At 32.9% G+C, this 14,209-nt stretch overlaps 1 protein-coding gene across 2 annotated transcripts in view; it reads right to left on the bottom strand.

Moving 5' to 3' along the window:
* Positions 1 to 4,495: 4,495 nt before the first annotated feature.
* LOC119644673 (cytospin-A) overlaps positions 4,496 to 14,209 on the bottom strand; it is a 16,306-nt gene continuing 6,592 nt past the window's right edge. For both annotated transcript variants that reach the window (XM_038044342.1, XM_038044343.1), the window contains exons 4-10: positions 9,656 to 9,832; positions 8,273 to 9,566; positions 6,593 to 6,741; positions 6,359 to 6,490; positions 6,027 to 6,264; positions 5,669 to 5,943; positions 4,496 to 5,605 (exon numbers count right to left, since the gene is read on the bottom strand). In XM_038044342.1, coding sequence (XP_037900270.1) covers positions 5,516 to 5,605; positions 5,669 to 5,943; positions 6,027 to 6,264; positions 6,359 to 6,490; positions 6,593 to 6,741; positions 8,273 to 9,566; positions 9,656 to 9,832 — 2,355 coding nt within the window. In that variant the 3' untranslated portion in view covers positions 4,496 to 5,515. The remainder of the gene's footprint in view (positions 5,606 to 5,668; positions 5,944 to 6,026; positions 6,265 to 6,358; positions 6,491 to 6,592; positions 6,742 to 8,272; positions 9,567 to 9,655; positions 9,833 to 14,209) is intronic.

Raw genomic sequence — 14,209 nt, 5'->3', positions numbered from 1 at the left:
TTTATGTAATACAACAAGTATTTTAAATAAAAACTTTATTTAATTTCTAAGTAAAAATATAATATTTGCCCCATTTTAAAAATGTGTGTGCCCCATAAAATGTTTTATGTGAACAATTTTTTCGTTAAAACAAAAATATTATTCTTACCCATATTTGTTGTTGCTATCTGATGACACAGAACACTAATCTGGGGTTTAATCGAATGAACTGTAGGCTAGCACAATGCTAATATTTTTATATTTGTTTTATTTGGTTTTTTTATATTTTGTTTGAAAGTGCAAAGAGAGGAGGAGAAGTAGACATTGAATTTGTTTTATTATTTTTTTTATATAAAAAATAAATTAATTTGTTTTTTATTCCATTTTTATAATATATATAATTTTATGATTAAAAACTTATCATCTATGTACACTTTCTGTAATCAGTTTTGAATTTTAAATAATAAATGATAATAGTATAATGTAAAATATATAAAAATAATTTGAAAAATGAAAGAAAATAATCTAAGCAAATATATTAGTGGGAAAATGTTTGTTTATAAATGTATTTTTTGGTTTAGAATTATGAAAAACAAAAAAAAAAATATATATATATATATATAAAATAAATTAAATTTAAAACAACAATATACAAAAGTGTTTCTTTTAAGTCGACTAGAATCGACCATAATACATAATACCGTAGAAATCTGACGTAGTTAAGAATGCGATCGCGAAGAAGAAAAGCAAGATCGAGTTTTTTTAAACTTATATTCTTCGCCATCACGTTCGTCTCTCTTCCCCAGAATTATTTTAAAGAGAAACAAAACTCCCTACAGCAGCATCCCTAATATAATACTACGCGTATCTTTGTCGAAAAATTATATATTATTAAATAGTGTCGGTGACGCATTCCTATCAAAATTTTGATTGTTGTAGAGAAATGTTGAAAATAGGAAATTCTTTTTGGGACGAATGGACGCTATATGGGGTAGTTGTCGTAGAAATGGTCCAAAACGATCTGAATTTTTATAAAATTTCATTCTTGATTCAAAACATGCCGATGCATTAAGTTTTATCAAAGTATGTGGAAAACTCTTGACACACAAAAATACATTAGCAGACTTCAGAAGTCAAGGATACACGTCCCTTTAATTAAACAATTCTCTAACAAACCGCAAATGGGTGTAGAATACAGTACAAGAAGATGAAAATGCATCTCGTATATAATTAGCCTGTATGTTTAATTTCAAGATATAGCGGAAATCCATTGCTTCAATATACTGATCATATATTGATGATGCTCGAAACCGGCTTTTAGGTAATTTCCAAACTATGCGCAAAGAAATTATTAGATAAAGACGACCTATATATGAGATTCAAGTTAAAATTCTTATATATTAATTCAATTTCAACAATTTTGAATTCGCTTCTCTAATATGGAGAGAAGAAAAAAAAGATAATCACTTTTTTTAGTAACGACCGATTTCATTAATTTTCGAAATTAGGCTATATTTCGTAATAGAGAACTTAACTGCTTTTAATAGACAAACAAAACAGGTAGACGGATAATCGATGAAATTATCAAACCGATCTCACTAATCACGCCAGATTCTGGACAAAATTTGCATAAATATAATATAATCATCCCTTTGATCCGATAAAAAAAAAATAAATCTTATGAAAATGGAAGCCGGTCATCCTTACATAAACTCCAACCTTTTATCTGTGCACATAACATATATAAAAAAGAAAAAAATAATATGATCGGCCAACAGAATATTGATTAGTTGACTCAAAAACTAAACTTAATTACGACACCACAACCTAATTAACAAGTCCGTCTTTCATTGAAGTCGTTGCTTTCGATTCCAAATATCCGAACTCTACAGCTAGAAAATTGCATTTTAGGATAAATCGCTATCTACTTTGTACTTAACACTTAATATCTGACTCTTGGCAGAAGTTTTGATGAAAAGAAAGAAAAAAAAAAGAAGGAATTAAAAACAAAAAATTGTAAGTAAAGGGAGACGAAGTCAGGCTTTCGCTGAAATTTATTAAAAATTTGCAATTGACGAGTTTTTAAAAAAAACCGGTTTAGAAAAGATACTCTAGTTACTCTAAAGGTCTTGATTTGAAGGTAATTTTTCAGAAATCTTTTTTCATACGAAAGATTCGAAATTTGAAATCATACATCGTTTAAGGAACATCCGACATCTGATTGCAAATTTATATAAAAAGAAAAATTGCTTCTTAAATGAATTTGCGAATGTTTTGCGTTCAGTTTTTTTTTCCTTGCAAAATTTCCTCTCCTACATTTTTCTAAATCATCATTAATCAAGCACTTTTCTTCTGAACTTTTTATACACCCTACACCGCTTATTGTAAAAAAAAGAGTATACTAACTTTGTGCGAATGTATGCAACACCCACAAGGACTTGAGATAGGCATTCCGTTTATTACAGCGATCGCATCAGAAAGTGATTCTGTCTGCCGGTCTGTTTGTCTGTCCTGTTTTTGTATATTCATTCATCCTACAGGCAGCAATTTTTGAGATATTTTGATGAAATATGGTCCACTTACGTGTTTCGGCCCAAGGACAAACGCTATTGCAATTGATTTGGATCGCATTACATTTTCGACCATTTCCTCATATAAGGCCTTATTTTCGAAATTCACGATGTAAATAATAGCTGTAGGGTGATGTAAGGTATTCAATATATTATAGTGTTGATATAATGTTTTCACTTGTTCATTATCACTTATATAAGCGATAGTGTGAAGAGCTCATGAAATTTCCCTCAAATTTAATGGAGAACGATTTAATGAATGGCAATTCCAGGTAAGTATCTACTTAATTTCACTGAGTTTGATGGGCATTTTAACCTTTAACGATCGTCTGAAAGATGAGGGGAAAACGGTGCGTATTCTTGAAGAAGAATAAAAAAAGCTAGGGGCAAAATTGTATATTCTGATTATTTGCAAAGTGCTCGGGATAAGGAAAAACAGCAAGAGAAATGTGGAGAAAGGTATTCACACGAAAAAGTTAGTTCTGAGAATCAATTACTACATCACTACATCGACTAAGTAGTAATGCAAGGAAGATCAGAAGAACCTCATATACTTCTACTCAATTATTTAACATCAAGAGAGGCTTTCAATTTCCGAACAAACAAAAGGACTTTTTCAAGTATGAAAAATTAAAAAAGCAAAATGCGAGCAATTGGTGTCAGAGTGAAGCACGTACAGTCAAAAGCGAGCAAATCACATTCAAATTAGATTCTGCATCATATGATCCACACTGAACATTGAAAAGAATTGAATCCCTTTATGCAGAATGTTCTGCAGAGAGTAATGGAATTAATGATTAGGTGGCGTGAAATCACTCTGACAAATGTTTTTAATGATTTAGATTTAAAAGATAATTGTGCGTGCTATCGTCGCGCAAAAAATAACAGAATCCAAGATTCAATAATGAAAGAAATTAAATCATGAAAACTGAAATATATATGAAAAATAAAGTGAAATAAAAAAAAAAGTTGATGCATTAATGGATAAACACAGAGGGAGAATCTTTTTTTGTTTTGAAACCAAAAAAATATTTTGCACTTGACGTCAATAAAGTATATTATTATTAGTATTAGCTACATGGTCCAAAGTAGAAGTGAAGCATTAAAAATTTGGACCATCTTGCTATTTAGAGGCTTACCGTTCACGAAGAACGGTTGTATAAAAGAAAAGTGTTCAAAACACTGACAAATCCGACCTACATTTTTCATATCATTTTAGAGTGTCGTTACACAATTACTTGGCGATTTTTTCTCTTTTTTTTTTTTTTTTTTGTCGACAAGAAGAAGAAAAAAGTTAGATGGTAGAAGCATCAAAGCGATAATAATTGATTAACTAACGTTACTGGGACATTAAGAAATGTATTGTAGTGTCGTGACCGAACACTCACTAGTCATGACAAAAAATAATAGTTTATTTCTTATTATAGGTTTTCTTGAGTTTGCATCAATTTAACAATAAGAAAAAACTACCTTGTCTCTCTGATGTCTCTCTGACGAGATTTAGAATACGATTATCATAGTAAGGAATCGATATTTAATTTGGTGCATGTGGTTTTCCTTACAAAATTGGAAATATTTACAACGTTGTAGAACCCACGAGACGCGAGCAACACGTGGGAGATGTTAGAGATTCTGCGTTGGTGGAATTGCAAAATTTCAAGTTTGTTACTGAACCTATTTATAAAGATGAAGATTAAATATTCGCAAAGAAGGAGAAAAAAATCACCGAATACTTGAACTAACGAGAAAGTTCTATTATAGATTTTCAAACTGAATTTGTATATCCGGCCATGAAGTCCGATATATTTTATTGATCAGACTCAAAACAAATGTGATGCCAGTTTGTCACTTCGTTTACAATTTAATTTTCCACGTTCACTTTAAAATGGTTTTTTCGTTCTTCATTATTTTGTTTTTTTCTTTTTCTATAATTCTTCACTTTTGTGTGTTTGTTTAGATGAGTATAAAATTTTCCTTTTTTTTTTTTTTTTTGCGAAATTCTTCCCAAATATATTACGACTGATTAGTAGTTAAAAGAATTTCTAAAAAGATAAGTTATTGGCTGCTGGAAGACGACGTATACACCCACGAATATACCGGCAGCCAAAGCGATTCCGATACCAGTGCAGATTCATTCGTAGAGGATATCCACTTTGTAAGCTTGACTTAAAAACAACAACCCGTTTACATGGTGAACTTAAGAGACGTTATTTGTTCAGCGTTATGTGGTGTCATAGTTGGCCCAGGGGCCCAATTGCTAGCATGACAAATTCTATGGAATTTATTAGATCGAAGACTGTGACAAAGATGAAACCTAACAACAATTTTTAAGGTTAGAATAGAATGATATCATCTTGTCCGATCACCGAAGGGGTAAGAGCAAGGGTCTATGCTTGCACGTCAATATATCAAAACATTTCTATTTCCGATATTTAAAATGTTTGAAAATCTTGAAGTTGAAATTTATTAAAAAGACTTAATTGAGAAACTGTAGCAGATTGGGCATCAGATACTCTGGATAGAGAATGTGTTTGTGAAAAATTTATAATAAATTGTTGTTACAATATCATCAGTAACAGAATATATTACCTTGAGACAGAAGTAATCTAATTGGTTGGTTCATTTTTCTAAAAACCGCATTTTGAATCGAGATTCCATTTTATTCACGTTTTCAAGCCGTTCCATATAATTAAAAGCAACGTGACGAATAGCGTGTCACGAAGCACATAGTCAAATCAGTCGAGGTCTATTTTTAATAGGTATTGCTTACGATCTAAAAATGGTTGTAAATAGTGCTAAAGATATCAACATTTTACGAAATGATTGTAAGTTATTCGCTTTTTGGTAGGGTTTTTGTCTGATTGTAATTAGAGGCAAGGTTTTGCAAAATTAAAAACAAATAATAAATAATAAATACTAAAAAAAAAAAAAAGAAAGACAAAAATATTAAGAAAGGAAAGAAAATTTTAAGTTTCGAAATGCTTGTAAATAGCTGTCACATATGACATCACCTGTGTCCAATCGGGACGTTCAATTTGACACATGTCATTTATATTCTGCATGAGAGATTATTAAGTTTAATCAATTAATTTGAGATATTTATTCTGACGTGGACCTACCAATGTGGTGGATATGCCCACCGATTCCGCAGCTGCAAATGCCAAAGAGAAATTGCGTCTCTTATTTGCCGGACTTAGAGTATCATAGGGAATGCGATCCGGCAGATAGGAATGTAAAATTGCACAAAATGCTAAACCATCGTTCCAGGATGAACTGAAATTGGTAATATCGATATTTCGATAACCTACTGTCTTATTTTGACACCACTTCAATAAAGCATTGCGTTTGGAGCCACCATTTTTAGCTAACATATTTAACGGATCCTTACGTTCACCTTTACGTTTAAATTGCAAAAGATAACGCAAACGCATAATCAGTATAAATTATATTTTACTATGAAATTGATTTACTACTTACCGCTTAGCATAGATTTGGTTACAACATTATTCAAACTGCTTATATGTATATTAGTGACTAAAGCCGACTGTTGCTGCTGTTGTTCTCTCAATGGTCCTTTAGTTGCGGTTTGTAATGGATTAACTACTAAATTTGTGGCCGTAGCTGCTTGAGATTGCGTAGTATTAGTTGTAGCTGTCGTTGTTGCTGTTGTTGCATTATTTAAGCTGCCTATTAATGGATTCAGACGTTGGTTGACCTGATATTGAAAGCATTTTCATTACACAAAAGTTACAAAAAAAAAAAAAAAAAACACAAAAACAAAAACAATTATTCATCACATTTTGACCTACACTTTCGGTCCATTCATTAGTATTATTACTACTATTATTTGTTGTTATTGAGCCCGGTGTGACATCTGGTGTACCGCTGTTCAGGCTCGAGGATGAACTATAACGCGATTCCGTTGGCTCTTCAGTTTTAGTCTACGTTATAAAAATTTATTTATTTATTTATTTTTTTATTTTTTTTTTTTTTTGTATTTTATTTCGAGATCAATTTGACAAGTTTTTTGGTTTTCGCTTTACCTGTTTATTATTTTCTATGCTTTCGATTAAGGTTTTCACCGATAATCGAGAGTCTTGCCTAGAAAAGCTGCCTAATTTGCTGCGTCTAGATGCCATTTCTTGTTGCACCGTACTTAAAACCGATTGTTGAGTTTCGTTTTGTTGTTGTTCTAAAAATAAATAGATAGCACAAATAGAGAATAAATAGAAAACGAAACGATAATTGATATTTCCTACAACCACTTGCTCTCATTTTACTCATTTCTTGAGATAAACGCCACTACCGCCGGTATAGTCCACATTAAGTTCGCGCAGGTATAGATATATATATGTAATAACTAGAAAAGTTTAAGATAACCTTATCTTACGATAATCGATTTAGATAATCGTTTTCTGAATCAATTTAATCTTATCTATCTGTCCGTCTGTCTTATATTTATTTATGCATTTTCATGTTCAATCTACAGTTCGCAAATTTTCAACACAACTATTAATTAGGCATTTCGAAAGTTTTTCGTGCAATTTTCAATATAATTGATATGAATAAAAAATTTATATTGAAAAAGTTCTTATATAAAAAAATAGATATACAATTTTCAAAATATGTAGATACAATTCGCTGAGTGATACTATTTCCGCATAATATATTGACGTGAAGTATTTCAATCGGATGGTTAAATACATTGAATCCACTCGCATATATATGATCGTTTCTATATAAGAAAAGTGCAACTTTTTTTTTTTTGCGGCGACAAAATCTAATTTTTACTACTCTATGACGAAACTCGTAGGTAAAAAGTAATAAGACCTTTGATAAGAACATTAAATTTCCTACAAGTGAAGTGTGGTAGAATATTTAGTGGTCAGCCTTGTCCAACTATACTGTTTTGAATCACATTTTTTGAAAAAATCCTATTGAAAAAAAAAAAAACAGTAAGTAAGAAAGTTGTATTCAGTCGGTGGACGAATATCGCATATCCACCACTAGGCTTTTCGCATTCTACTCTTCAAATTCTTTGATTTAATAACCTCCATATATCCGTTGGTATTATTAAGAAAAAATTAATCGCAATGTCTATCATATTCAATTTGCAGTGAATCCAGTTTTAGGTTAGGATAATTTATCCTCATTTGAGGCAAATACCAAAATAGTTTTAAACATTCTGTCTTGTTTGCGTTATGACAAATAGGCATAAAATCTCAAGAAAGTGAAAAAAATTAAATTTAATTAATTGTAGTTTTGGGTGGGCATGGCCGATTCGTAAAGTAAATGTTTGGCAAGTTTCAGCTTTCTAACTTTTATAATTTCCAACTAACGAGCAAAAAATCCACAAATTTTTCATAAGAAGAACGGAGTTGTGTTCAGTTTACGCTCCAATGTGGGCTTCTGCTCTGACCAATTTGGACCAATTTCAATAGTAACCTTCGTTGCGGAAACTTCCAATGTTGAAGTTGATATCTTCATTTATGCGATCAGGGGAGTGCCAACAACATATACCACACAAACGGACGGACAGACATGGTTAAATCAACTCAGGATTTCACGCTGATCGAGAAATATATACTTTGTAGAGTCTTTGAACATTCCTTTTTCGTGTTACATACATTATGGAAAATCTGTCTGAAAATGAGTTTACCGCCATCTTCCAACAGTGGGTATAATAATAATAATAATAATTATATATGTAATATTTCACTTACGTTGTTTGGTTAATTTATCAATTTGCTGCTCAAGCATACGTATCTTTTCCTTTTGCGTTTTATTATCCAATATTAGTTGTTCTCGCGCAGTTAGGGCTTCGGTCTTGAAGTCATTCGCTACACGTACCGTCATTAATAGATCTGATTGAAATTGTTGCCATTCCTCCGCTTCTTGTTTGCGTAATTCTTGTACTTCATCTAATTGTTTTTGCGTTTCGCCAAGTTTACGTTCGGCATCACTTAAATGTTTCTGCGTTTCAGCCAATAGGGTTTGCAATTGTGTTTTATCCTCGAGATGGCATTTACATTGCACCTGCAGTTCGGCGGTACTTTCACATAATTGTTGATGTTCAGCGGAAAGTTTATCCTTGTCCTGTTGCAATTGCTCTAAACGATATTCAAGGTGAGAAACGGCACATTTGGCATTATTTTTGGAAACTTTTAGCTCTTCGGTAACATCGGCGAGTTGATCTTTTAGACGCCGAATTTCGGCCTGGCTACGGGATAATTGCTCTTGCAGCCCAGCTAATTTCTCTTCTAAAGAGTCCTTCTCTTTGCGTGCCGCATCTAATAGTTGACTGAGATCTGTTTTGTCCCCACGAGCTAAATCTTGCTCTAGTTCTTCAATTTTAGCTTTGGCATTTTCTAATAAAGTCGATAAACGATTAATTTCGATAAGTCGCTGCGATATTTCTTCTTTCGCTGCCAATATTTGAGATTCCATTTGTTTGCGTTGAGCATGTTCAGCATCTACCGTTGATTCTAAAAGTGAAATGCGTTCTCGCAAACGGGAATTCTCGCCAGCAGCCACTTCATTGCTCTGCCGCAATTCTTGTAATTCAGCATTAAGTTCTTCTTGCTTTACTAACACAGCCTCACGTTCATCTTGGGCTCCCTTAATTAAATCTAAAAGTTTCTTCTCACGTTCGCAACTGCCTTCCACTTCGGGTGTGGGATTCTGCTTAACATCCCGTAGCAATAATTCCTGTAAGTTGCTGATTTGTGAACGGGTTTCATTAAGTTTTTCAGTTTGACGGCAAAGTGATTGAAATAAAACGTCTTTCTCTTCAGCTAAACGTTCATTTTCCGCCTGAGCATCACTTAATTGAGCTTGAAGATCGGCTAGCTCCTGAAGAGTGGCCTGCAATTCTTCGTTTGTCGAATAATGAGTCTCTTCCATTTGTATAATTTTATCCTGTAGACAAGCTACAGAAATTTCACTGGATGACGAATGTTTATCCCAATCGGGTGTAAGACATGGAGTAGCCACTCCTCCAACATCATTATCTGCGGTCTGCGCGAAACGAGGCATATATTATATTATAATTAATTTCTTTAATTTTTTTTTTTAATTAGCTTAATTAGCGCTAACGACACACTTACACTGGGCAATGCAATAGAAGCTGGAGCTGAACTGTGTAAACGTTGCGAGTCTTGTATGATTTGATGTTTTTCCGCATCGGACAACGGAGAATTGACAACGTCACGCAAACGGTTTCGCAATGATTCATTCTCATATTTAAGGTTAGCTATTTCCAATTGATGCTTCTCTTGAAGGCTCTGTTATAATGAATAATAACAAAATGCAATAATATCTATAGTTTTATTTATATTAAAAACTTAATCGCAGAAATTTTGTAATTAAATTCCGACTAAATAATGGGAAGTATACGAATATTGCAATTTAATAACCTCCTCACTGCTATTGATCAATTCAATTTTTCCAAATGAAATTTAACATCTGGAGATCTTTTATTTACTTATCTTGCCAAAGCCCATGCATCGAAATGCTAACAAAAAAAAAAAAAAAATGATCTTCACAAGCCAGAATCGGACTTTTATGCATGCATCATTCTAAATAGAATAACTTTCGTACAGTCTCATACTCAATCATGTTCTCGATATAGCTAACCTTCTCTGTTTCAAATTTCATCAAAGTATTTCTATATTAATTGATTCTTTTGATTGATTGTCAACTGAACGGTTTTGTTTCGTTTTTATTATTATTATTATTATTTTTATTATTTTTTTTTTTATTTTTCAAATTACAATAGATTTCGTCTTTTTTGCGGTTGCTATATGTATTTCGATTTCAAATACTAGGAATAAAAATAAGTCATGACCGGTTTTTATACTCGTCACCGAACGATGAGGGTTACCTTCATTTTGTGAAAACGTTTGCCACGCCTTGAATTAAGCATTAGAGACGCCATGAAGTAGATGTATTCTTGAGCAGCATCAAATTCTGAATCGATTTACGCATATCCGTCTGTCCGTCAATGCAAGGTCCGCTCTCCTGGCCGCCAAAATGAGGCTATCGACTTCAAATTTGGCGGAAACATTCATAAGTTCTTGCATGCAGTTGTTGATATTGAAAATGCGTGAAGAATTCGGTCGAAGGACACGCTTGCACCCTAACTTTTTTCCAACTTAACCAGCAAGAGTAATGTTATTCGTTTGCTATTTTCTAGGAACATCAATTATCCAATGCAAAGGTTTGCAAGAATTTTGTTGAGAACAACTGTGCGAGATAACATGTAACAACCTGTACTGTTGAAATAAAGTTAAAAGATAGTACTTTTGCACGAAGATATCAATGCTGGTCAAATAATGCTCATGCCATCTAGACTACCTATTAGAAAAACCAATAACAATTAATATACGCTATAAACTTAGCATGTATGTATATATGCATATGCTCATAGATTTGGCAAGTATATATATGATATCATATTCTATTCGGGCCGAAAGCCGTTCCTCGCTTTCCGCTTCATAATGTTTTCTTGAGTGTTAGGTTAAGGTATAGGCATATATATATATATATATATATATATATATTTACATGTATTCGTTCCCGAAAATAAGCGCAAAAGGTAATGGCAAGCGCCTCTCTACGTTTTTAAAATGTTTTCAAGTGAAATTAAAGTCAGCATATCGGATGAAGTAAATTATGGCAAAAGGGAACTTTTATGGAATTAATCTTAAGCGAAGAAGAGCATTTTTGATTTAATCAATGATGCAAAAGCATGATCTTATGATCAATAATAAGCGATTCGGCGAGAACGGCGATGGAATGTTTTTTGCCCATTACCGTTATCCTAAAATAAAGATTCAGTTAAAAGGGAAAAACTAAATTTTCGTACACTATAACGTTAGATGGGCGTGGCTGGTTTTTTTGCATTTGTGTCGAATAAAATTTGACTTTTACTTTTGCAATCATGAGTACGCGTACCACAGCAGCAATTAGTAGACATATAAAAAGACGAACTGATAAAGTTGTCTAAAATGCTTCAGATTTTATACTAATCAACAATATATAGAGATTATAGAATCTCTCGAGCTTCGTTGTGGGTGCTGCAAGTCCTATGACAAAAGAATTAAATTTCATTACAATAAAATAAAAATTAAATTTGACCGATTTTTTCCACTTTTGTGCAGGTCCTGTAGAACCACTTATAGAATATACAATTTTTATCATTGTATCTGTTGTGATTTAAGAGTAATGAGCCAAAAAAAACACCAACCAAGACCAGGTTATATTATATATATATATTGGGAGCGTTTCCTTTGCCGTTTTAGCCTAATTTCAATATCAACCTGCGAGAAAGAATTTTCAATGTGTGCAATGCGGAGAATGATTACCGTAGACTTTATAAAGGTAGCCAGATAGATGGGCATGCTTTAATCACTTTAAAATTTGATGCTGATCCATATACTTTAAGGGTTCTCGGAAGCTTTCTTCTGGGTCTTCACAAACGTTCCGACAAAATGAATATATCACTCATCCTTCGCTGTTGGGTGCAAAAATATCAATGCAGGATGACTTGATCGTCCATTCATTATCATGTACAGACATACATATGTCGAGCATATGGTGATTTGGTAAACACAATCTACATAAGTTGCGACCCAAGAGTAATGATGCGGTTCTCGAAAAAAAGCAATAATCGTAATGGTAATAAACATGACTTGTCCCGGAGTTTGCATTATCGACATTTTCGTATTGCGAAGAAGATGCTATAAGATCGTAGAGTAAAATAATACAAAAATAATACAAAAAACGATGTACACTATGAAGTATGCATGTTATTGATAAGATGGCACGGACGGAAAGCATCTCAAAATTGATAAGATAATCAGTTCATTCATATATTAAATTTTGTGCACATTAATATTGATGGATGTGTGAGGATGAATGAGGCTTTTATGATTTTAATGAATAATGGACGGTTTAGTCCATTCTTGTAAGAAGCAAAAAGTGATGTTTAAAACTAAGGAAACAGGAAAGGGAAGCAATGGAGTCGCTCTGATTGAAAAAAATTAAATTCATTAAATTTGTGATGATAGCGGTATGATGCTCTTCGGCGCTATGATACTAAGTAAGCATTTCTCAATGGAAATCGCGAAGAAGGCATTTTTTTTTTTTTATATTAAATTCGATATAAATTTGAAACGAAAATAAATCATAAATTACTTTGCATGTTACCCGATCTTTCACTATTAAGTGCAGATTCTTTCAGATATTCAGTGAATATATTCATATATCCAAGTCATATTCACATATTTATATATAATAGAATAACTTGCATGAAAGACTTAAAAAGAAGATAACTTGTAAAGAATAACGAATAACTTGAAAAGTGACAATTATATGCTTGGAAATAATTGTAGATTTAATGGTGAATCATGGCAAGTAATACCCGTGAAGATCTTGCGAATCTTGGGTATCTTTGTATGACGGCAAGATCATCGAAATCAAATCAGACATTGCTGAAAAGGTAATCAAGGTATCAAGTGAGAGATATCAGAGGATTAACGGAACTTATATTGAAACATGAATATGATACAATGTGAAATCTTGTTAAGTATGCCAGAAAGTCAGACGACTATTTTATTCCTAGATACGATAATGCCTGTAAAAAATTCTGCCTATATAATTTCCGCAAAACAACAAACAATGTCTGATTGTCGCAATCATCTCGTCATTCGGTACCAACAGGTACAACAAGTGTTCTTGTAAGCAGTCCATAGATTCGACTTTGAAATCCCTTTACATACATATACATGAAAAAAAACTACCTTAACTACCTTTGGTTCATATTTGTTCGAAAACTTGAAATATATATATATATATATATATATATGTATAGGCACACGTATCCAGCACATGAAGTTCATTTCACATACGCAAAAAATAACCTGGAAATGAATAGAAATGAACTAGAAAAACGATGCATTATTGCAAACTTGCAATGATTTGTTCTCACGCTTTCCGCCCGTCTACTGAACAGCTATTCAATCGCATCATAGCGGTGCATCATGGCAAAAGCATTCTTAAAGTGTCTGCGTATCGCTGAATACGTAACTAATGAAATTTCGAATTCCCTTCTAGGAAGTAGGTAACTATGCAACAATTGTAGCCGGCACATAATTATGTATTACGATAGAATCTTGGTCAGAGAATTAAATAAATATGATTTATTGTGAAGCCGCCAATGCGTTTGTCGGGCATTTATCGAAGTCTTGGGAGAGCCATTAAAATCCATTTGTATAACTAGCAAATCTCTTCAACCCGCTTCAACTCGCGACCTACAACAAGACTACATCAACCTGAGAGATGTTTAATGCGTGAATTTTGATCATTGCCTGCTATAATCAAGAGCATTAGCTCAGCATAAAGTCTTAGAAGAACTATGTGTAGTGCAGCAACGTTTCTCCTCCAACGTTCTCTATATTGCTTTGTGTCGCAATGGCAAGTTAGCGATAAAGTAAGCAGCTGAGTGACTCGTTTTCCTTCAAGGCTTTGCAATCACAATCACAATAGGTACGCCTATCGCGAAAGCAAAATCTTCGTTTGACGCTTTTGCAAGTTACGAAAAGATATCAATGGATGGATGGATGGATGGATGGATGGATGGATGGATGGATGGATGGATG

The sequence above is a fragment of the Glossina fuscipes genome, unplaced genomic scaffold, assembly GCF_014805625.2.
Source record: "Glossina fuscipes isolate IAEA_lab_2018 unplaced genomic scaffold, Yale_Gfus_2 0, whole genome shotgun sequence".
NCBI classification, from domain to species: Eukaryota; Metazoa; Arthropoda; class Insecta; order Diptera; family Glossinidae; genus Glossina; species Glossina fuscipes.
Note: the sequence above shows the minus strand (reverse complement) of the source record. Positions and strands in the feature narration are given on the sequence as shown.